At 45.6% G+C, this 22,295-nt stretch overlaps 1 protein-coding gene across 21 annotated transcripts in view; it reads left to right on the top strand.

Moving 5' to 3' along the window:
- Positions 1-22,295, top strand: part of SMARCD3 (SWI/SNF related BAF chromatin remodeling complex subunit D3) — a 289,042-nt gene that overhangs the window by 209,665 nt on the left and 57,082 nt on the right. For all 21 annotated transcript variants that reach the window (XR_016348994.1, XM_089776877.1, XM_089776882.1 and 18 more), the window contains one exon: positions 2,198-2,299. Coding sequence is in view for 20 of the 21 variants with exons in the window: in XM_089776877.1 (XP_089633003.1) it covers positions 2,198-2,299 (102 nt within the window). In the remaining variant the exon portion in view is untranslated. The remainder of the gene's footprint in view (positions 1-2,197; positions 2,300-22,295) is intronic.

A 22,295-nucleotide genomic window follows, 5' to 3' on the forward strand; every position in this document is an offset into this window, starting at 1 on the left:
ACAGGTTGATTGGGTCAGCTGGAACATAAGAACAGCTGTACTGGGTCAGACCAAAGGTCCATCTAGCCCAGTAACCTGTCTGCTGACAGTGGCCAGCACCAGGTGCCCCAGGGAGGGTGGACCGAAGACAATGATCAAGCGATTTGTCTCCTGCCATCCTTCTCCAGCCTCTGACAAACAGAGGCCAGGGACACCATTTCTATCCCCTGGCTCATAGAAGACAATGTTATTAGAAAACAAATTGACTAAAGCCCTTTTTTATTAAAGCATGGCAAATGATAAGAGATTATAGGGATGAAGAAAAATACACTTGATGGAATTCCTATTTTTTTAAAATTAGGAAAAATATGTAGGCAAACTTTAACAATCCCTTTTTAAAGAAATCAAAAATAAAAATTAATTGCAATAAAAACAACACTATACTTTTATTGAAATTATTGGATTTTTTTTAAGCATGTATATTTTCCTTTTATTTTCCAAAACATAAAAATGAGTTAAAGACCCAAGCAACGCCAGGTAACTCTGCTAGACTATGTGCATGTGTGCGTGGGGACAAGGAAGGGTGTTCCCATTCCTGCCATTTATTTAGCCACCCTCATCATTGGCCTGCATGGGAGAAAGGGAGGAGAATAAGCCTCATAGTCTCTGCTGCCTTTCCAGCTGGGTTAGGGACAGGACAGATCTCTTTTCGAAGTAGTCTTTCCCTTCTGGTGAATGGCCATCAGAGATTTCTTGCGCAAGAGTGACCATGCAGTGTGGATGCTCTCTTGCGCAAAAGCACATCGCTTTTGCAATGTGCTTTGAGGTGTGGATGTGCTCTTGTGCAAGAAGTTTTTGCACAAAAACTCTTGCACAAAAGGCTTCTTGCAAGTGTCTTAATTAGCCAGCTTGCCTTAATTGGTTCCAGCCAGTTCTTGAATGATTCCACGTAACTTAATTGCTTTGCAGTAATCCCTGTTAGTTTACCACGGAAAAAAGGGACCTGTTTAATCTGGGTATTTTCCAAAGATATATAGATGATCAAGTCAGGTCTCAGAGGTGTAGCCGTGTTAGTGTGTAACTGAAAAAACTTGCAGCACCTTAGAGACTAATAGAATTTGTAGATGGTATCATGAAGTGGGTTGTGCCCACGAAAGCTCATGATACCATCTACACATTTGGTTAGTCTCTAAGGTGCTGCAAGACTGTTATTTTTTAAGTTTTTTCAAGTCAGATCTGTTAGTCTAGAAGCATTTTAACCATTCAGTAGCTGAGGGAAGGGCATTTTGAAAGTCCATGAAGGAATTAGGCAGTCCAGGCTGCTGGGTGCAGCCTACAAGTATGTGGATATCCTATATCTTTTAACTGGTCACAACAGCAAAAGGGGGAGTCACAAAGGTAGCATATTTGAGCACTTTGGAACTTTGCTCAATGGCATAGAAGGGGGGAGGGGTTTCAAAACCTTTGGCTGTACTATTGGTTCTGTCGTGTGGCACTGGTATGTTTGAAGCTTGTCCTTGCCATCTAGTACACCACCTGGAGGTGACACTGAGAATTCATAGAGAAATTGAGCTGAAATCATAGTGTGATGGATTAAAACATTTTTCAACAGGAGTACATGTAGTACTGTGGTGTCCAACACACTATCCACATGTGACTATTTGGCCAGTACAGTGTGGCTAGTTCGCTATAGCAAAAGCCACCAGGTACATCAACATGCAGTCCACTACACAATTAACCGATAAGCCATGGGTTATCAGTTGATCTTATCAGCTACATGCACTCCCCACCCCTTGCTGACTTTGTATCAGAGACAGAAAGGGAGGGGAGTGGGAGCCGGTGCCTTCGAGGAGCTGGCTTTAAACAGGCTCACCAGGAGCACCAGATCCACCTGCTCCATGCCCCGCACTGCTGCCTCTGATAGAAAAAGCCAGTTCCCCCCAGCACCTGCTCTGCTGTGCTGCCTGCCTCTTTCTTCCTCGCACCCCCAAGGGATATGCTATCACTTCTGGGAGCCACACAGGAAGCCTGCCTTGGCCCCTCTGCACTGCTGGGTCAGCACTGCTGACTAAAGCTTCCACTGTATTTTTTTGACCTAACATTCTGATTAAAAACTGGATGCCTGGCAACCCTACTGGGAGCGTGTGATTTCAGAACCCTACTGTTGAACTAGTGATATACTTTGTGTAAAATACTGTGTATTTTTCTCCTCTGGCAGTGGCATAGAACTCCCACTACCCAGGAGACTGATGGCTTCCAGGTGAAGAGGCCCGGTGATGTGAGTGTGCGGTGCACGCTTCTCCTCATGTTGGATTACCAGGTCAGTGTATTATATTTGGCCTGGTTGTGGCTGACACAGAACACAAACATTAGGATACAATATATCACATGGGAGTTTCTCATACACCAAGAAATCATCTCCAGGTGTCATTTCTGTGGTTCTGAAATGGAATTTTTATAAAGGATGCCTTTTGCAAAGAAAACTCTATTTCTTTTTCAGTTGGTGGAGAAGATAAATGTACAAGTTCAAATTTCATATATCTAGATTTGTAGATGACAGAGTTGGAAGGGACCACTGGGATCTTCTATTTTAGTGTCCATAAGACAGGCTATAGGACAACTTAGAATTAATTCCTGTAGTCTGTCTTTTTATAAAAACATCTCATTTCGATTTAAAAATTGCCAGTGGTAGAAAATCCTTACTAAATTTAGTTACCCTCCCTGTTAAAAATGGATGACTCATTTCCAGTTTGAATTTGTCTAGCTTCAACTTCCAACCTTTGAATCATATTATAATTGTATTTGATAGACTGAGGAGCCTGCTATAAAGTATTTCTTTCCCATGTAGGTACATACAGATATCGATCATGACATCCCTTAAACTTTTCTTTCTTAAGCTAAACAGAACTCTCTTAGTCTGTCACTATAAAGTATCAGAGGGGTAGCTGCATTAGTCTGTAATTGGAAAAACTTAAAAAACAACTAATAGTCTAGCAGCACCTTAAAGACTAACAAAACATGTAGATGGTATCATGAGTACAACCCACTTTTTCAGATGAATGGAGTATTAAAAGTCCAGTTCCAAAATAAATAGGGGATGGGGGGAGAGGGGAAAAAATAGTGAATTAGAGTGTTCATGTTTCAAGAAGCTGATAGAAAAGGTGCAAATTGTTCTTTAGTACCCATTGTCAGGTTGGCTAAGTCATTAGGATGTGGAAGGTAGTGTGCTAGCCAGGTAACATCTTTATTCATACCTTTGTGATGGCTCCCAAACTTGTAAATGAAGTTAAGTTCCAGCCCTTCCCTGTGTATTTGGCTTGTGGAATTGGCCTTAAACAACACAGTGACTTTGAGATCCATTAATGAGTGCCCGGGCAGGATAAAGTGTTCTCCAACGGGTTTCTGTGTGTTGCCTTTTCGGAGATCTGATTTGTGTTCATTAATCCTTTCCCATGGAGACTGTCTAGTTTGGCCAATATACATGGCAGAGGTGTATTTCTGGCATTTGATTGCATAGACCACATTAGTGGATGTGCAGTTAAATGAGCCCCTGATGTTGTGGCTGATGTAATTGGGTCAAGTGATGAAATCGCTTGTGTAGGTATGTGAACAGAGTTGGCACCGGGGCTGATTGCGGGGGTGGGTTCCTGGATGATTATGATGGTGTGCTGTTTGGTTACTGGAAAGAATTTGTTTGAGCAGTGCCCCTCTGCCATGTACATTGGCCAAACTGCATTTCCCTAGATTATTGTTAAAAAGGTCATGTGATACTGTGCCCTACTAAAGTGTAGGTATGCCATGTCCACCACTTCTCCCTTATCCACAAGGCTTGATATCCTGTCAAAGAAAGCTATCAGGTTGGTTTGACATGATTTGTTCTTTACAATTCCATGCTGGCTCATACCTGTCACCTTCTTATTTTCTAGATGTTTGCAGATGAATTCCTTAATTACTTGCTCCATTATCTTCCCTAGCACAGAAGTTAAATTGACTGGTCTGTAGTTTCCTGGGTCATTCTTATATCCCTTTTTATAGATGGCACTATATTTACCCTTTGCCAGTCTTCTGGAATCTCTCCCGTCTTCCATGATTTTTCAAAGATGATAGCTAAATGCTCAGATACTTCCTCTATCAGCTCCTTGAGTGGGCTAAGATGCATTTCAGCAGGTCCTCCTGATTTAAAGCCATCTGACTTATCTAAGGAATTTTTAACTTGTTCTTGTTTTATTTTATCTTCTAAACCTTGTACCTTCTCACTAGCATTCACTATGGGTATGTCTACACTACAATGTTAGTTCGAACTAACGGATGTTAGTTCGAACTAACATTCATAGCCGCTACACTAGCGCTCCGCTAGTTCGAATTTGAATCGAACTAGCGGAGCGCTTAGTTCGAACTAGGAAAACCTCATTTTATGAGGATTAAGCCTAGTTCGAACTTACTAGTTCGAATTAAGCGGTGTGTAGCCCCTTAATTCGAACTAGTGGGAGGCTAGCCCTCCCCAGGTTTCCCTGGTAGCCACTCTGGCCAACACCAGGGAAACTCTATGCCCCCCTCCCGGCCCCGGACCCCTTAAAGGGGCACGGGCTGGCTACGGTGCCCGTGCCAGGTGCAAGCCTGCCAGGACCCAGCCAGCAGACCCTGCACCTGGCATGGCACAGAGCCACCCACCCGATGTCCCCCAGCCCACCCCCTCTTCCCGGGACCAGGCTGGCGGCTCCCGGGAGCTTGCCCTGGACCGCAAGAGGCGGGCACCTTCCTGGGCTAGTGCGGACATCGTGGACCTCGTCCACGATCTCCGCACTAGGCACAGGAAAGTGGCTGTCTAGGGCAGGAGAGCTGCCAGCCTGGCCACCCAGGAGCAGGTGTGCATGAAAATCAAGGGGGTCCACTGAGACCCCCGACCCTGAGCCCTGAGCTTACAATGGCCGTCCTGGGTCAGACCAAAGGTCCATCTAGCCCAGTAGCCTGTCTGCCGACAGCGGCCAACCCTAGGGACCCTGGAGGGGATGGACCGAAGACAGTGACCAAGCCATTTGTCTCGTGCCATCCCTCTCCAGTCTTCCACAAACTTTGGGCAGGGACACCACTCCTACCCCCTGGCTAAGACTACTCCATGGACCCAACCTCCGTGACTTGATCTCACTTCCCTTTAAACTCTGTTCTAGTTGTAGCCTTCACAGCCTCCTGCAGCAAGGAGTTCCACAGGTTGACTATTTGCTTTGTCAAGAACAACTTTCTCTTACTAGTTTCAAGCCTGCTACCCATTCCTTTCCTTTGGTGTCCTCTAGTCCTTCTTTATGGGAACTAATGAAGAACTTTTCTGAATGCACCCTCTCCACCCAACCCCTGCTTTTAGAGACCTCTATCCTGTCCCCGCTCCATCTCCTCTTTTCTAAGCTGAACAGTCCCAGTCTCTGTAGCCTCTCTTCATATGGGACCTGTTCCCAACCCCTGATCATGTTAGTTGCCCTCCCCTCTCCCAGCCTTTCTCTTCCCCTCTCCCACCTCCTTTTCCCAGTCTCCCCCAGTTTTGTTCAATAAAGACAGAGTCAATGTTGGAAGAAACGTTATCTTTATTTTGTACATCAATAAGAAGGGGGGCTATGGAAGGGTAAGTGGAAGCAGGTGAGGGAGGAATGGGGTACGAGCCCCCGATGGGGAGGACTGGGTTGGCTCTGCAGGCTTCTGGGGGTGGAAGCTCTCCTGCAGCCCCCCGATTGTCCCCTCTCCCCAGATGGCAGCCTGCGGCAAGTGCAGCCGGGCTGATGGCCGAGTGGTGTGATGTGCCCAGTGTGGGTACTCCGGGCAATCCAAGCCAGGACTGCTTTGCAAGCGGGGCACCCCTTAGAACTGTCTGTCCGGGGTGGGGGTCGGGACCCTTTAAGCGCAGCCCTCGGCTAGCCTGAGACAGCATCTCCACACTCTAAGTCCTCCTCTGATGCCCTGCCGGCACTGCTTCCGGCCATCCTTAAGCCCTGTTCAGAGTCCACTCAATGTGGACTTGCTAGTTCGAATTAGCAAAACGCTAATTCGAACTAGTTTTTAGTTCTAGACGCGTTAGTTCGAATTAGCTTAGTTCGAATTAACTAATTCGAACTAAGTTAGTTCGAATTAGCGCTGTAGTGTAGACATACCCTATGTTAGGGATTCTTTCATCAGACTTCTCGGTGAAGACCAAAACAAAGAAGTCATTAAGCATCTCTGCCATTTTATTTTAACTTCTAAACCTACCCCATTTTCACTGGCATTCACTATGTTAGGCATCTGATCACCATCAATCTTCTTGGTGAAAACTGAAACAATGAAGTCAGTAAGCACCTCTGCCATTTCCAAGTTTGCTGTTACTGTTTCTCCCTCCTCACTGAGCAATGGCCCTACCCTGTCATTGGTCTTCCTCTTGCTTCAACTATATTTATAGAAAGTTGTCTTGTTTCCCTTTATGTCTGTAGCTAGATTGAGCTCGTTTTGTGCCTTTCTAATCTTATCCCTGCATACCTGTGCTCTTTGCTTCTGTTCATCCTTTGTAATTTGTCCTAATTTCCACTTTTTATATGACTTTTTTTTATTTTTAGATCATGCAAGATCTCCTGGTTAAGCCAAGGCGGTCTTTTGTCATACTCTCTATCTTTCCTACGCAGCAGAATAGCTTTCTTTTGGACCCTCAATAATGCCGCTTTGAAAAAAAAATGCCAATTCTCTTCAGTTGTTTTTCTCTTCAGTTGTTTTGCTTCACATGGGACCATACCTATCAGCTCTCTGAGCTTAACAAAATCTGCCTTCCTGAAATCCACTGTCTCTATTTTGCTGTTCTTCCTTCTACCATTCCTTACAATCATGAACTCTATGATTTCATGATCAGTTTCACCCAAACTGCCTTCCACTCTCAAATTTTCAACCAGTTCCTCCCTATTTGTTAAAATCAAATCAAGAACAGCTCCTCTTCCCCTCCCCTCCCCCTCTCCGGTATCTTTCTCAACCTTTCTAAAATAAAAAATTGTCTCCAGTGCAGTCCAAGATCTAGTTGGATAATCTGTTCCCCGCTGTGTTACTTTCCCAACATATGTCTGGACTGTTGAAGTCCCCCATCACCACCAAATCCTGCACTTTGGATGATTTTGTTAGTTGCTTAAAAAGGTCTTATCCACTTCTTCTGCCTGTTTAGGTGGTCTGTAATAGACTGCTAGCATGACATCATCCTTGTTTTTTTTACCCCTTGTAGCCTAACCCAGAGACTCTCAACGAGTATGTCTCCTATGTCCATCTCCACCTCAGTTCAAGTGTATAATTTTTAATATATAAGGCCACACCTCTTTTTTCCCCTGCTTCTCCTTCCTGAGAAAGGTGTTCCCATCTATATCAATATTCCAGTTGTGTATATTATCCCACTAAGTCTCTGTGATACCAACTATGTCGTAGTTGTATTTATTTATTAGCACTTCAAGTTCTTTCTACTTATTCTCCATATTCTTGCATTTCTATACAGGCATCTAAGATACTGATTGGATTTTGCCCCTCAGTTCTGCCTTGCCCCACCTTTATCTCTGCTATTATTGCCCAAGCTCCCTCCCATTTCTGAGCCATCTCGCAGGTCTCCATGTTTCTCATTTACCTGTGGGCTTTGGTCACCTGCCCCCATCGAACCTAGTTTAAAGCCCTTCACACAAGGTTAGCCAGTCTGTGTCCTAATACTCTCTTCCCCTTCCTTGAAAGGTGAATCCCATCCCTGCTTAGCATTCCTTCTTGGAACAGCATCCCGTGGTCGAGGAAGCCAAAGCCCTCCTGGCGACACCATCTTTGCAACCAGGCATTCACCTCCAAGATGCACCTGTCTCCGCCTGAGCCCTTACCTTTGACAGGAAGGACTGATGAGAACCCCACCTGCACTCCAGTCTCCTTCACCTGTACTCTGAGAGACTTATAGTCTCTGTTCATCTGCTCAAGGGCTGTCAGCCGACAGTCAGGGCAGTGTGTGTGTATATGCTTCCGAGAAAAGGTTTAACGTCTGTGTCTTTACTGCTAGGACCGGGGTCCCATCGCAGAGGGTGGCCAGCAGGCCAACAGACGCCCCGTTATATAGGAAGAGCTTATTACACCTTCGATTTTAGCTGCTAGAACACAAAGTTCCTTCGCAGCGGGCAGCCTAGGAAAGGCTGAAAAGGTGCCCTAACGGATCTTGTCACCTGGGAGTGACACCGATCCAAACGCCCAAGCTCTCTTTATGTCTGTCCTTTTTATGACCAGCTGAAGTTCTTTTAAATTGTGCTTGGTTCTGTTACAGCAACTGAAGGAGTCAGGTTAAAGCTTACACAGTTACAGGTTTATTAAAAGACTTATAAAAGCATATGGTTACAATGGCTATTGCTCTATTTCTTAAATGCTAGCAAATATAAATATAGATTTTAAAAATGGTTACAGGGAAAAGGTAAAGATAGAAAATAGAAATAATGGTACCAAGTGACAGCTTAATCTTTAAAGAGCTCTAACACTATGTATATATATACTTAAACAAAGGACCACATCCAGGTACAATTTTTACCCCTTTCTGTGCCTCTCGACTCCAGCGTGTCAGGCCAGGGCCGGTCTCTCAATTCCTAGGAAAGACGAATACGAGGTGGGCGTCCCCTCTGGAACCTCGGGAGATCAAACACCTAACCCGACCAGCAGATAGATGGTAGATTGACACTCAGAGAAAATATGCTGCTGGACCCATCTATATACCCCTGGGGGCCCGTATCCTCTTTCTTATCTAAGATGCCGAATTCTACTGGTCCATTTTGTGGCGCCAGTTCTTACAAGCAAGTTTCAAGTTAATTTACACTTGCAAGAGAGATAACTAAATTGTGAATACTAGACATTTTTTTTACTGGGCGAGAGATTCCTCCCCCCCGCGGATGGATGTGTGTTCGTATCAATATGGGTTTGAGTCAAGGGCACTCCTTGGCAGCCTCTTGGTCAGCAATTGGCGTATCTCTGTTTACAGCCATTCACGGTCACAGCAGACTGGGCCTTCTGCTCTGTGTGCCCTGTATGCTCCAGGCAAGCAAAAATGGATGTTACAAGGGGGGTTCCTGTCTGGCTACAAGGGCACACCTTGCAGTATGATTTGTGCCCACGTGGGGGTAGGAGTCAGAGGGCCCGATAATCCTTGACATTGCCTCCGTAACATCTTGGATACAGGCCCCTGGTGGGCAGCATACCTCCTGAAATGATATGTCAGGGCAACAGATGGGTACTTCCATCACTCTCAGAAGAGAGTCTCCAACCACCACTACCCTATGTTTCCACCTCGCAGTGGTGGTTGCAGACCTCCCAGCCTTGGGGTATAAGGCCTCTTCTCTTCTGCTTTAGGGGGTGATTCCTTATCCCCCATATCCAGAACAGTGTAATGGTTTCCCAGAACCACGGTGGGAGGATTGGGAGCAGGGGTGGCTCATTGCCTGCTTCCAGAAATGACCAGCTACCAGTGTGGTCCCTGAGTCTGAGCCATCTCCTCCTCCACCTCTTCCTCCACCAGTGGTGTGTCAGCAGTCTTTTGTAATGGGATAGCTTCCTCAACCTCAGTGCTCTCCACATGAATACTCTCAAGGAAATCCTTATGGACTCAGCCTAGCCACCTCCTCCTGTAGCTCTCCCACCTGCTGCCTGAGAGATTCCATCAGCAAGCACCTTGCACATTGGATTGTCTCCTCCGCCTGGATTTCAGTAAGTGGGAATTGTAAGCCACAGTCTCTGCAAAACCACACCAGGATCTGGGTAGAGGCATCCATGGTCAGGCAGTTTGTCTGGCTACAGGCGCAGGTGAAGGAGACAAAAGTAGTGCTGGCACAGGTGTTGTGGGTCTTCCTAACCATATTAGGACTCCTGTCAAACTTCCCTATCTGCAGCCCTGTCCACTTTGCTCCCCTGGTAGCTCTGCCTCTGGCTTTTGAAGCCTGCTCACCTATGTGAGGCCTACCCCCTCGTTAGTCACACTGTGGGAGGCTGATTCCAAGGCTGAGTGAGGCTGATCGAAAGTAATCAAGGGAACAAAACATCAAACACTCCCAGTCACACAATCCCAATCGCCACAGCAATTGAAATCACCTGCAACAGAACAGAAACAAAAGGAAAACAAATAGTTGAGCAAACTCACTCGCTCACACCTCAAAGATAATACACTTTCCTGGTGGCCTGTTCAGTGGCAGGATCTCTTGTGCTCCGTCTCAAACTGTGCTATCTGCAGCTCCCTGTCTGCTTCAGGATTTAATTAGGATCCTGTTACCTGAGCCACTGTCTGGAAATTCGGTGGTGTGGGCAGCTGGATAGAAATAGAAAGAACAGCTGGATGCAGTCTGTGGGCCGGATTAAATTGGCTGCACCTTGCCCCTGGGCTGGGTCTTACCCAGTCCTGGACTAGCGGATAACTAATGTGATGCCAACTTTTTTAAAGGGCTCCAGATATGATCATAGAATCCTAGGGCTGGAAGAGACGTCAGGAAGTCATCAAGTCCAGCCCCCTGCGCAAGGCAGGACCAGTCCCAACTAAATCAACCCAGCCAGGGCTTTTGACAAGCCAAGACATAAAAACCTCTAAGGATGGAGATTCCACCTCCCTCCCTAGATAACCCATTCCAGTGCTTCACCACCCTCCTAGTGAAATAGTTTGTTCCTAATATCCAACCTAGAACTCCCCCACTGTAACTTGAAACCATTGCTCATTGTTCTGCCATCTGCCGCCACTGGGAACATCCTCTCTCCAGCCTCTTTGGAAACTCCCTTCAGGAAATTGCAGGCTGCTATCAAATCCCTCCTTACTCTTCTCTTCTGCAGACTAAATAAGCCCAAATCCCTCAGCCTCTCCTCGTAGGTCATGTGCTCCAGCCCCCTCATCATTTTGGTTGCCCTCTGCTGGACCCTCTCCAATGCTTCTACATCCTTTCTATAGTGGGGGACCCAGAACTAGACACAGTACTCCAGATGTGGCCTCACCAGAGCTGAATAAAGAGGAATAATCACTTGTCTAGATCTGCTGGCAGTGCTCCTAATGCAACCTAAAATTACATTCGCCTTCTTGACTACAAGGGCGCACTGTTGACTCATATCCAGCTTCTCATCCACTGCAATCCCCAGGTCCTTTTCTGCCGAACTGCTACTTAGCCATTCGGTCCACAGCTTGTAACAATGCTTGGGATTCTTCTGTCCCAAGTGCAGGACTCTACACTTGTCCTTGTTGAACTTCATCAGAATTCTTTTGGCCCAATCCTCTAATCTGTCCGGACCCGATCCCTGCCCTTCAACATCTCTACCGCTTCCCCTAGCTTAGTGTCATCCGCAAACTTGCTAAGGGTGCAATCCGACCCCTCATCAAGGTTATTAATAAAGAATGTTGAACAAAATCAGCCCTAGAACCGATCCTTGGGACACTCCACTAGAAACAGACAGCCAACCTGACACCGAGCCGTTAATACCCATTAGGCTCTACAGTCTAGACAGTTTTCTATCTATCTTATTCTCTATCCATTTATGCAATCCATACTCTCTTAACTTGCTGGCAAGAATATTGTGGGAGACCGTATCAAAAGCTTTGCTAAAGTCAACGTATATCACATCCACCGACTTTCCCATATCCACAGAGCCAGTTACCTCATCAAAGACGCTAATCAGATTGGTCAGGCACAACTTGCCCTTGGTGAATCCATGTTGACTATTCCTGATCACTTTCCCCTCTTCCAAGTGCTTCAAAGTGGATTCCTTGAGGATCCCCTCCATGATTTTTCCAGGGACTGAGGTAAGGCTGACTGGTCTGTAGCTCCCTGGATTGTCCTCCTCCCCTTTTTTGAAGATGGGCATTACATTTGCCTTTTTGCAATCATCTGGGATCTCTCCCGATCTCCATGAGTTTTCAAAGATAATGGCCAAAGGCTCTGCAATGACATTTGCCAACTTTCTCAGTACCCTTGGATGCATTAAATCCAGACACATGGATTTGTGTATGTCTAGCTTTTCTAAATAGTTCTTAGCCTGTTCTTTCTCCACCAAGGGCTGCCTACCTCCTTCCCATACTATGTTGCTTAGTGCAGTAGTCTGGGAGCTGGCAATTATAGCTGATAAGTCTAACGTCAGTATTAGGCAAACTGGTTGAAACTACAGTAAAGGACAAATCTGTCAGACATATAGGTGAGTATAATTTTGGGGGGAAAAAGTCAACATGGTATTTATTAAGGGAAACTAACTCTCTGGATCATTACCTTGTTGTGGTGAGTGGGCTTGCTCATTATAGTGAACCCAAGAGCAATGCTGTAGGGGGGTCTTGTATTCCCGGAAGGTTCACCCATGACGGCAAGGTCAAGGGGGAGGGACTAATTGAAGAACAATCCTAGAAGTCCTCAACAGCAGAACAGGTGGAGGATACCAAAGGTTATGCTACAATGGCTATGAAGGCAGATAAAGGCTGTAGTGGACAGGAGACTCCCAATCATTGTGGAGTTCATGCTATTGGACCCGGGCCTTCTATCCATCAAGGATCGTGTGGTGGCTGCAATGCAACAGTCCCCCCACGTTAAAAGAAGTCGTGCACGGGCATCTTCCTATGCGCACTAGTCTCCTAAGCTTAAGCCCTATGGTGACTGGCAAATGGTGATGGGAGCAGGATTGTGACATCTGGAAGCTTTTAATCATGGACCAGCACGTAGGCAGTGGATGCGTGTATCAGTCATTCCATTTTAAGGACCGAGGTGGTAGAACGGTCTGGCAGCTGCATCCACAACTGAGCAGCCCTATTTAGGATCCACTCTGCTCACCCTACATTGGGAGGGGGCTAGAAAAGGTGCCCTAAACATAGTCACCTCAACCCCTTGACTAGATGACCGCTTCCAGTGCTTCACCTCTATGCAGTCAAAATCGAAGGTTATATTTTGGAACATGGAATATTCAGACTTTAATGGACAATCCAGACAGTGAAAGACCTGAACAATGCACAGCAATTATCGCCTGTGAGCTCCGACGATTTAACATCAACATAGCTTCCCTGGCAGAAACACATAGACCAGAATCAGAATAGCTAAGAGAAAAAAGCAGAGGATACACTTTTTTCTGGAAAGGAACCCCAAAGGAAAAAAAACAAATTCATGAAGTAGGATTTGCCATCAAGAACAAACTGACAAAAATCCTATCTGAAGTCCTTGTTGTCATCGATGAGTGTCTCATGACTCTCTGCTTGAATCTTGCCAAAAACCAACAGGCAACTGTCATGAGTGCTTAAGCACCAACTTTAGATGCCAAAGATGATGTGAAGAAGAAGTTTTACACCCAGTTGGACACAGTCTTGAAAGACATCCCCAAAGAATCATAGAATAATAGGACTGGAAGGGACCTCGAGAGGTCATCGAGTCCAGCCCCCCGCCCTCAAGGCAGGATCAAGCTCCGTCTACACCATCCCTGACAGATGTCTATCTAACCTGTTCTTAAATATCTCCAGAGAGGGAGATTCCACCACCTCCCTTGGCAATTTATTCCAATATTTGACCACCCTGACAGTTAGGAATTTTTTCCTAATGTCCAATCTAAACCTCCCCTGCTGCACTTTAAGCCCATTACTCCTTGTCCTGTCCTCAGAAACCAAGAGGAACAAATTTTCTCCTTCCTCCTTGTGACACCCTTTTAGATAGTTGAAAACCGCTATCATGTCCCCCCTTAATCTTCTTTTTTCCAAACTAAACAAGCCCAGTTCATGAAGCCTGGCTTCATAGGTCATGTTCTGTAAACCTTTAATCATTCTTGTCACTCTTCTCTGTACCCTTTCCAATTTCTCCACATCTTTCTTGAAATGTGGCGCCCAGAACTGGACACAGTACTCCAGCTGAGGCCTAACTAGTGCAGAGTAGAGTGGCAGAATGACTTCACGAGTTTTGCTTACAACACACCTGTTGATACAACCTAGAATCATATTTGCATTTTTTGCAACAGCATCACACTGTTGGCTCATATTCAACTTGTGGTCCACTATGACCCCTAGATCCCTTTCCGCCATGCTCCTTCCTAGACAGTCGCTTCCCATCTTGTATGTATGGAACTGATTGTTCCTTCCTAAGTGGAGCACTTTGCATTTCTCTTTATTAAACCTCATCCTGTTTACCTCTGACCATTTCTCTAACTTGCTAAGGTCATTTTGAATTATGTCCCTATCCTCCAAAGAAGTTGCAACCCCACCCAGTTTGGTATCATCTGCAAACTTAATAAGCGTACTCTCTATCCCAATATCTACATCATTGATGAAGATATTGAACAGTACGGGTCCCAAAACAGACCCTTGAGGAACTCCACTTGTTATCCCTTTCCAGCAGGATTTAGAACCATTAACAACAACTCTCTGACTACGGTTATCCAGCCAATTATGCACCCACCTTATCGTGGCCCTATCTAAGTTATATTTGCCTAGTTTATCAATAAGAATATCATGCGAGACCGTATCAAATGCCTTACTAAAGTCTAGGTATATGACATCCACCGCTTCTCCCTTATCCACAAGGCTCGTTATCTTATCAAAGAAAGCTATCAGATTAGTTTGGCATGACTTGTTCTTCACAAACCCATGCTGGCTATTCCCTATCACTTTATTACCTTCCAAGTGTTTGCATATGATTTCCTTAATTACCTGCTCCATTATCTTCCCTGGGACAGACGTTAAACTGACCGGTCTGTAGTTTCCTGGGTTGTTCTTATTCCCCTTTTTATAGATGGGCACAATATTTGCCCTTTTCCAGTCTTCTGGAATCTCCCCTGTCTGCCATGATTTTTCAAAGATCATAGCTAAAGGCTCAGATACCTCCTCTATCAGCTCCTTGAGTATCCTGGGATGCATTTCATCAGGACCTGGTGACTTGCTGAAATCTAACTTTCCTACGTGATTTTTAACTTGTTCTTTGTGTATCCTATCTTCTAAACTTACCCTCTCTCTGCTTGTATTCACTACGTTAGGCACACCTCCAGACTTCTCGGTGAAGACCGAAACAAAGAAGTCATTGAGCATCTCCGCCATTTCCAAGTTCCCTGTTACTGCTTCTCCCTCCTCACTAAGCAGTGGGCCTACCCTGTCCTTGGTCTTCCTCTTGCTTTTAATGTATTTATAAAAGGTCTTCTTGTTTCCCTTTATGCCTGTAGCTAGTTTGATCTCATTTTGTGCCTTTGCCTTTCTAATCTTGCCCCTGCATTCCCGTGTTGCTTGCCTATATTCCTCCTTTGTTAGTTGTCCTAGTTTCCATTTTTTATATGACTCCTTTTTTATTTTGAGATCGTGCAAGATCTCCTTGTTAAGCCAAGCTGGTCTTTTGCCATATTTTCTATCTTTCCTACACAGCGGAATTGTTTGCTTTTGGGCCCTTAACAACGTCCCTTTGAAATACTTCCAACTCTCCTCAGTTGTTTTTCCCTTCAGTCTTGCTTCCCATGGGACCTTACCTACAAGTTCTCTGAGCTTATCAAAATCTGCCTTCCTGAAATCCATTACCTCAATTGTGCTGGTCTCCCTTCTACCTTTCCTTAAGATCATGAACTCTATTATTTCGTGATCACTGTCCCCTATACTGTCTTCCACTTTCAAGTTCTCAACTAGTTCCTCCCTATTTGTTAAAACCAAATCCAGAACAGCTTCTCCTCTGGTAGCTTTTTCAACCTTCTGAAACAGAAAGTTGTCTCCAATGCAGTCCAGAAACTTATTGGATAGCCTGTGCCTCGCTGTGTTAGTTTCCCAACATATGTCTGGATAGTTGAAGTCCCCCATCACCACCAAATCTTGAGCTTTGGATAGTTTTGTTAATTGTTTAAAAAAGGCCTCATCCACCTCTTCCACCTGGCTAGGTGGCCTGTAGTAGACTCCTAGCATGATATCACCCTCGTTTTTTACCCCTTTTAGCTTAACCCAGAGACTCTCTACACAGCTATCTCCTACGTTCATCTCCACTTCAGTCCAAGTGTGTACATTTTTAATATACAAGGCAACCCCTCCTCCCTTTTTTCCCTGTCTGTCCTTCCTGAGCAAGCCGTACCCTTCCATACCAACATTCCAATCATGCGTCCCATCCCACCAGGTTTCTGTAATACCAATGATATCATAGTTGTATTTATTGGTTAGCAATTCCAGTTCTTCCTGCTTATTACCCATACTTCTCGCATTTGTATATAGGCATCTAAGATACTGATTTGATCTTGCCTCCCTGTTGTGCCCTGACCCTCCTTTCTCCTTGCCATTATAGGCCGTAGTCCCCCCCATTTCCAACCCATCTCCCAGTCCCGCACATGCAGCACTTACCTGTGGGCTTTGTTCACCTGCCCCCGACAAACCTAGTTTAAAGCCCTCCTCACAAGGTTAGCCAGTCTGTGTCCAAACAAGGCCTTCCCGCTCCTGGAAAGGTGAACTCCATCTCCGCCAAGCAGTCCTTCCTGGAAGAGCACCCCGTGATCAAGGAAGCCGAATCCCTCCTGGCGACACCATCATCGCAGCCAGGCATTCACCTCCAGGATGCACCTCTCTCTGCCCGGGCCCCTACCTTTGACAGGAAGGATAGAAGAGAATACCACCTGCGCTCCAAACTCCTTCACCCGTACTCCCAAAGCCCTGTAGTCACACTTGATCCGCTCAGTGTCACACCTGGCAGTATCATTTGTGCCCACGTGGATGAGTAGCATGGGGTAGTAGTCAGAGGGCCGGATAATCCTCGACAATGCCTCCGTAACATCTCGGATACGGGCCCCTGGCAGACAGCATACCTCTCGAGATGAGCTGTCAGGGCGACAGATGGGTGCCTCCGTTCCCCTCAGAAGAGAGTCTCCAACCACCACTACCCTACGCTTCCTCCTCGCAGTGGTGGCAGGAGACTGCTCAACCTTGGTGGTGCAAGGCCTGGTCTCCTCCACTGTGGGGGGTGACTCCTTGTCTCCTGCTGAAAGTAAAGTGTAACGGTTATGTAACAACACAGTGGGAGGGTTAGGAGCAGGGGTGGAACACTGCCTGCTGCCGGAAGTAACCAGCTGCCAGTTCTCACCCTGCACCACCGCCTCCTCCATAAGTGGCTGGTCAACAGTCCCACATCCTAGGACAGTGACCTCCGTGGACTCCACAGGAATACTGTCCAGGAATTCCTCATGGCTTCGAATGCTCCTCAGCCTGGCCACCTCCTCCTGTAGCTCTCCCACCTGCTGCCTGAGAGATTCCACCAGCAGGCACCTTTCACAACGGTTGTCTCCCCCAGCCTGGAGATCACTCAGTGGGAATTGCAAGCCACAACTACAGCAAGACCACACCAGGACCTGGGTAGAGGCATCCATGCTCAGGTTCTCTGTCTGGATACAGGCACAGGTGGAGGAGACAGGAGAAGTACTGGCACAAGCGCTTCGGGTCTTCATCACCATCAGTCACTCCCTCTGCCCAACTCCCTCTTCAACTCCCCTGTCTGCAGTCCCCTGTCCGCTTCGCTCCCCTGGTCGCACTGCTCTGGCTTTTTAAAGCCTGCTTGCCTAGGTCAGGATTATTCTTTTGGGAGACTTCAGTGCCAGGGTCGGAAGAGATGAAGACCTCTGGCAGACCCCTATTGGAAAAGGAGTCGGCAATAGCAACTCCAATGGAGTGCTCCTTTTTATGAAGTGCATGGAACATGAGCTTGTCATCACAAACACCCTCTTCTGCCAAAAGAATAATGCTGATGACCAATCACTACCTCATCCAATCGACGATGGCGATTAGGATTGTCACCAAAAGGAGAACTCAGAAGAAACTGATCCAATGAAAGATCAACATACAAGGCTCGAAGGATCCCTCCAGACAAAGTCACTTCCAGATAGCACTCCAAAAGAAGCTGCCAACAGTACACCCTGAGGATGTGACGAATACTGGTCAATTGAAAAAATGCCATCATTGGAGCTTGTGAAGAAACCACTGGCTACCAGTCCAGGAAGCATCAGGACTGGTTTGATGAGAAACTGATGTGGAAACTGTACATCTGATTGAGGTAAAAAGGCAAAGCGACATCAGTTGCACAACAAAGGGAGAAGTATATGCCAAAGCAGAAGTCCAATGCAAAACAAGGACTCTGAAAAATCAATGGTGGACCAAGAGGGCACAAGAACTCCAGCATCTCACAGATATAAACGATACGAGAGGTTTCTTCAATGCCACCTAAGCTGTTTATGGACCGAGACACCATGGCATTAATCCCCTGAGATCAAAGGATGGTACCCAACTCTTAAAAGACAATGAAGCTATTGCTTCTCACTGGAGGGAGCACTTTTACACGCTCCTGAACTGCCCCTCCACCATAGTCGCAGAATCTCTCAACAACTGCCTAGGGATGATCTTGCAATACTTCCTACTCTGAATGAGGTCCAAGCTGTCATCAAAGCGATGAAGAGCAACAAGGTAACTGGACTAGATGGAATCCCTGCCAAAGTCTTCGAAGAAGGTGGGCCAGAGCTCTACAAATAACTCCATTTTCTGATTCTCAAGATCTGGAATAGGAAGCAGATACCACCAGAATTCAGAGACACACTGATAGTCTTTTCAAGAAGGGTAACAAATTGGACTATGGAAACTATTGTGGCATCTCCTTTCTGGCAACGGCTGGGAAAATCTTAGCTCGGATCCTTGCCAATCGACTCCTGCCACTCTCAGAAGAAATTATTCCAGAGTCCCAATGTGGCTTCCAACCATTCCAAGGAACAGTGGACATGATCTTCACCATTCGGCAATTGCAAGAAAAATGTCATGAACAAAAATCAAACCTTATACATGAATTTCATTGACTTGACCAAGGCGTTCGATTCAATCAATCGTAGCACCCTGTGTACCATCCTCTCAAAGATTGATTGCCTCCAAAAATTCATCATCATCCTGAGGCTGCTTCATGACAATATGACTGCCACAGTGCTGAGTAACCATGGATCCTGAAGCAACCCCTTTGAGGTCAAAATGGGAGTCAAACAAGGCTGCATCATTGCCCCACCGCTGTTCTGCATCTTCATGGCCATGACCCTCTATCTCCTTGATGGCAAGCTTCCAGATGGTATGAAGATTGTTGACAGAACAAATGGGAAGCTTTTCAACCTCAGAAGACTGAAGGGCAGAAGCAAGACCTCCACAACTTGGATCATGGAGCTCCAGTACACAGATGACAATATAGTCGCTGTTCTTTCCCCCATAGTTCTTCAGACCATCTTAAGCACCTTCACTGAAGCATATGAGAATCTCAGCCTCACACCGAACATCAAAAAGATCAAGGTGCTCCATCAACCCTTGCTGATGGGACAATTTAAGTATCATCTATTAAAGTCAAAGGAGAACTGCTGGAAAACGTGGAACATTTCCCGTATCTTGGAAGTCATCTCTCGGCCAAAGTCAACATTGACGTGGAAATTTAACATTGCCTGAGCTGTGCGACCTCTGCTTTTGCCCGCCTGAGATGAAGAGTCTTGAAGAACTGGGACATCAGTGCCAAGACAAAGCTCCTTGTGTACTGCACAGTGGTTGTTCCAACACTGCTGTATGAATGTGAAACCTGGACAGCATATAAGCGTCACCTGAAGGCACTTGAACAATATCAACAACGCTGCCTCCGGAGAATCCTAAATATCCCTTAGGAGGACAGGCGCATGAACACTAGCATCCTGGAAGAGTCAAACATGACCAGCATTGAAGCTATCATCATCTACCAACAACTTTGGTGGACTGGTCACATGGTCAGGATGCCTGATCAGCACCTCTCAAAACAGATTCTGAGCTGAAGGAAGGATGGAGGAGCAATGGGGGCCAGAGGAAGCAATTTAAGGACATGTTGAAGGCAAACATGAAAAAGTACAGCATCAGTGTTGACACTTGGGAGAACTTTGCCCAGCACCATGTCCAGTGGAGAGCGGTAATCCAGGAGAGGATGGCACAATTTGAGAGGTCCCACTGCAGTGCAGATCGGAGAGGCAGAGAAGGAGAAAAGAGCAGCAAAAACTGCCCCGCGTCCCTCCAATATTCACCAGCATCTGCCCCTTCTGTGATAAGACCTGTGGCCCCAAAATTGGGCTGGTCAGCCATCTATGGATCCACAAATAAGGTTACAGGAAGACGTCCTACTTGGTATCGAGTGACCACTGAGAGAGAATATTAAGGGAAATTGTGCCCCACCAATCTACTGGATTCTTTGACAGGGTCATCCAGCATGTGGACAAGTGAGATCCTGTGGATACAGTGTACTTAGATTTTCAGAAAGCTTTTGACAAGGTCCCTCACCAAAGACTCTTAAGCAGAGTAAGGTGCCCTGGGGTTAACAGGGAATATCCTCTCATGGATTGGTAACCGATTAAAAGATAGGATACAAAGAATAGGAAATAATGGTCAGTTTTCAAAATAGAGAAACATAAATAGTGGTGTCCCCTAAGGGTCTATATACTGGAACCAGTCCTAGTCAACATATTCATAAATGATCTGGAAAAACAGGTAATTAGCGAGGTGGCAAAATTTGTAGATGACAAAAATGACTCAAGATTCTTTTAATCCACAGCCGATTACAGAGAGCATCAAAAGAATCTCGCAAAACTGTGTGAGCAGGCACCAAAATTGCAGATGGAATTTAGTGTTGATAAATGCAAACTAGTGCATATTGGAAAACATAATCCCAACTATGCATAGTGGATCAGAATGGCCAGAGATGGTGTCATAAGAACGGCCACACTGGGTTAAATATGAGTCAGCAGCATTGTGACGTGGCGAGGTCACAGAAGATCCCTTTGGGGTGCTTCTTGGGGTGCTGACAAGACCACTGCCACTCGCCTTCCTGTTCTCTGGGGCTTCTTGCTACCCTGTTCCACTGGGCCTACTCCCTGGTCTCCCCTAGCTGAGGCACAGAGCTGAGACCACTGCTCCTCCCCTTCCCCCTTCTCCCTCAGGAGCAGTACAGATATTAAAACTCTTCAGTTCCAAGGAAAATGCAGTTTGGGGCCCAGCTTCCCAGGATACCACTCCCCAAATGGGAGCAGAACCCCAAATTATTTAGATAAGTCCCCTTTAACAATGACAGGAGGATATACACAAATATTGCTTCCCCGGTAACAATTATTTACACTGGGCTTGATAGTAAAAAAAAAAGTGATTTTATTAAGTACAAGCAGTAGGATTTAAGTGGTTACAAGTGAGACTAGACAGAGCAAAGTACATTACAAACTTCAAATAACAGAAAATGCTTAGCTAATTCTGACACTAAAACCTCAGGACAAACTTATTACAAACTCACCCTAAAACTGTTCTTGCTCCAGGTAAGTCTTCAAAACCAGGGAAGTTCCCTCTCCCTGGGTCTTTGGTTCCTTCCCTTGGGTGTGTCACACCAGACAAAGACAAAGACCTGCTAAGCTTCCCATTGTTTTATGGATTCCCCTTTACATGGGAGGTTACTTGGCCAGTGCCTATGGGTTAGGGAGGTCATGTGACTTCCTAGGACCAACCACTAATAATGCCTAAAGGAGAAAAGGAGCTGTTTACATAGGACTGCCCAGACATTAAGGTGTCCCAACACTGGAAACACCCTTGACGGCTTTCATTTGCACATTTATAAACCATGAAACATTCCATACTCCATATCTCTAATCTTACATAGAAGAGTGATACAATACACCAAAATAAGATCTACAGATCCAGCAGATTATGACATTAAAATTGATAGGCTACATGTGGCAATTTGTCCCAATCATCTTTGAGTTATATATATTTGTGTCCATAAGTCCATTTCATAAAGCATGGGGTGCGGGGAGTCTGTCACAAGTATAACACTAGCAAACAAACGAAAAAAACAAGCAAACATCATTTTTGGACGAATTAGCAGGGGTATTGTAAAAAAGACATGAGGAGTAAATTGTTCCTCTCTACTTCATACTGATTAGGTCTCATCTGGAGTATTGTAGCCAGTTCTGGGTACTACATTTCATGGAAGATACGGACAAATTGGAGAAAGTTCAGAGAAGAAACACAAAAATGATAAACAATCTAGAAAACATGACTTAAGAGGAAAGATTGAAAAAATTGTTTTAGTTTAGTCTGGAGAAGAGAATACAGAATGGACATAAGACTTTTCAAGCACCTAAAAGACTATTACAAGGAGAAGGGAGAAAAATTGTTCTCCTTAACCTCTGAGACGAGAAGCAGCAGCAGTGGTCTTAAATTGTCGCAAAGGCAGTTTAGGATGGACATTTGAAAAGACTTCCTAACTGTCAGGATGGTTAAGCACTGGAATGAATTGCCTAGGGAGATTATGGAATTGCCATCATTGATGGTTTTTAAGAGCAGGTTAGACAAAACCCTGTCAGGG

This window comes from Pelodiscus sinensis, chromosome 2 (assembly GCF_052426305.1).
Source record: "Pelodiscus sinensis isolate ZL-2025 chromosome 2, ASM5242630v1, whole genome shotgun sequence".
NCBI classification, from domain to species: domain Eukaryota; kingdom Metazoa; phylum Chordata; order Testudines; family Trionychidae; genus Pelodiscus; species Pelodiscus sinensis.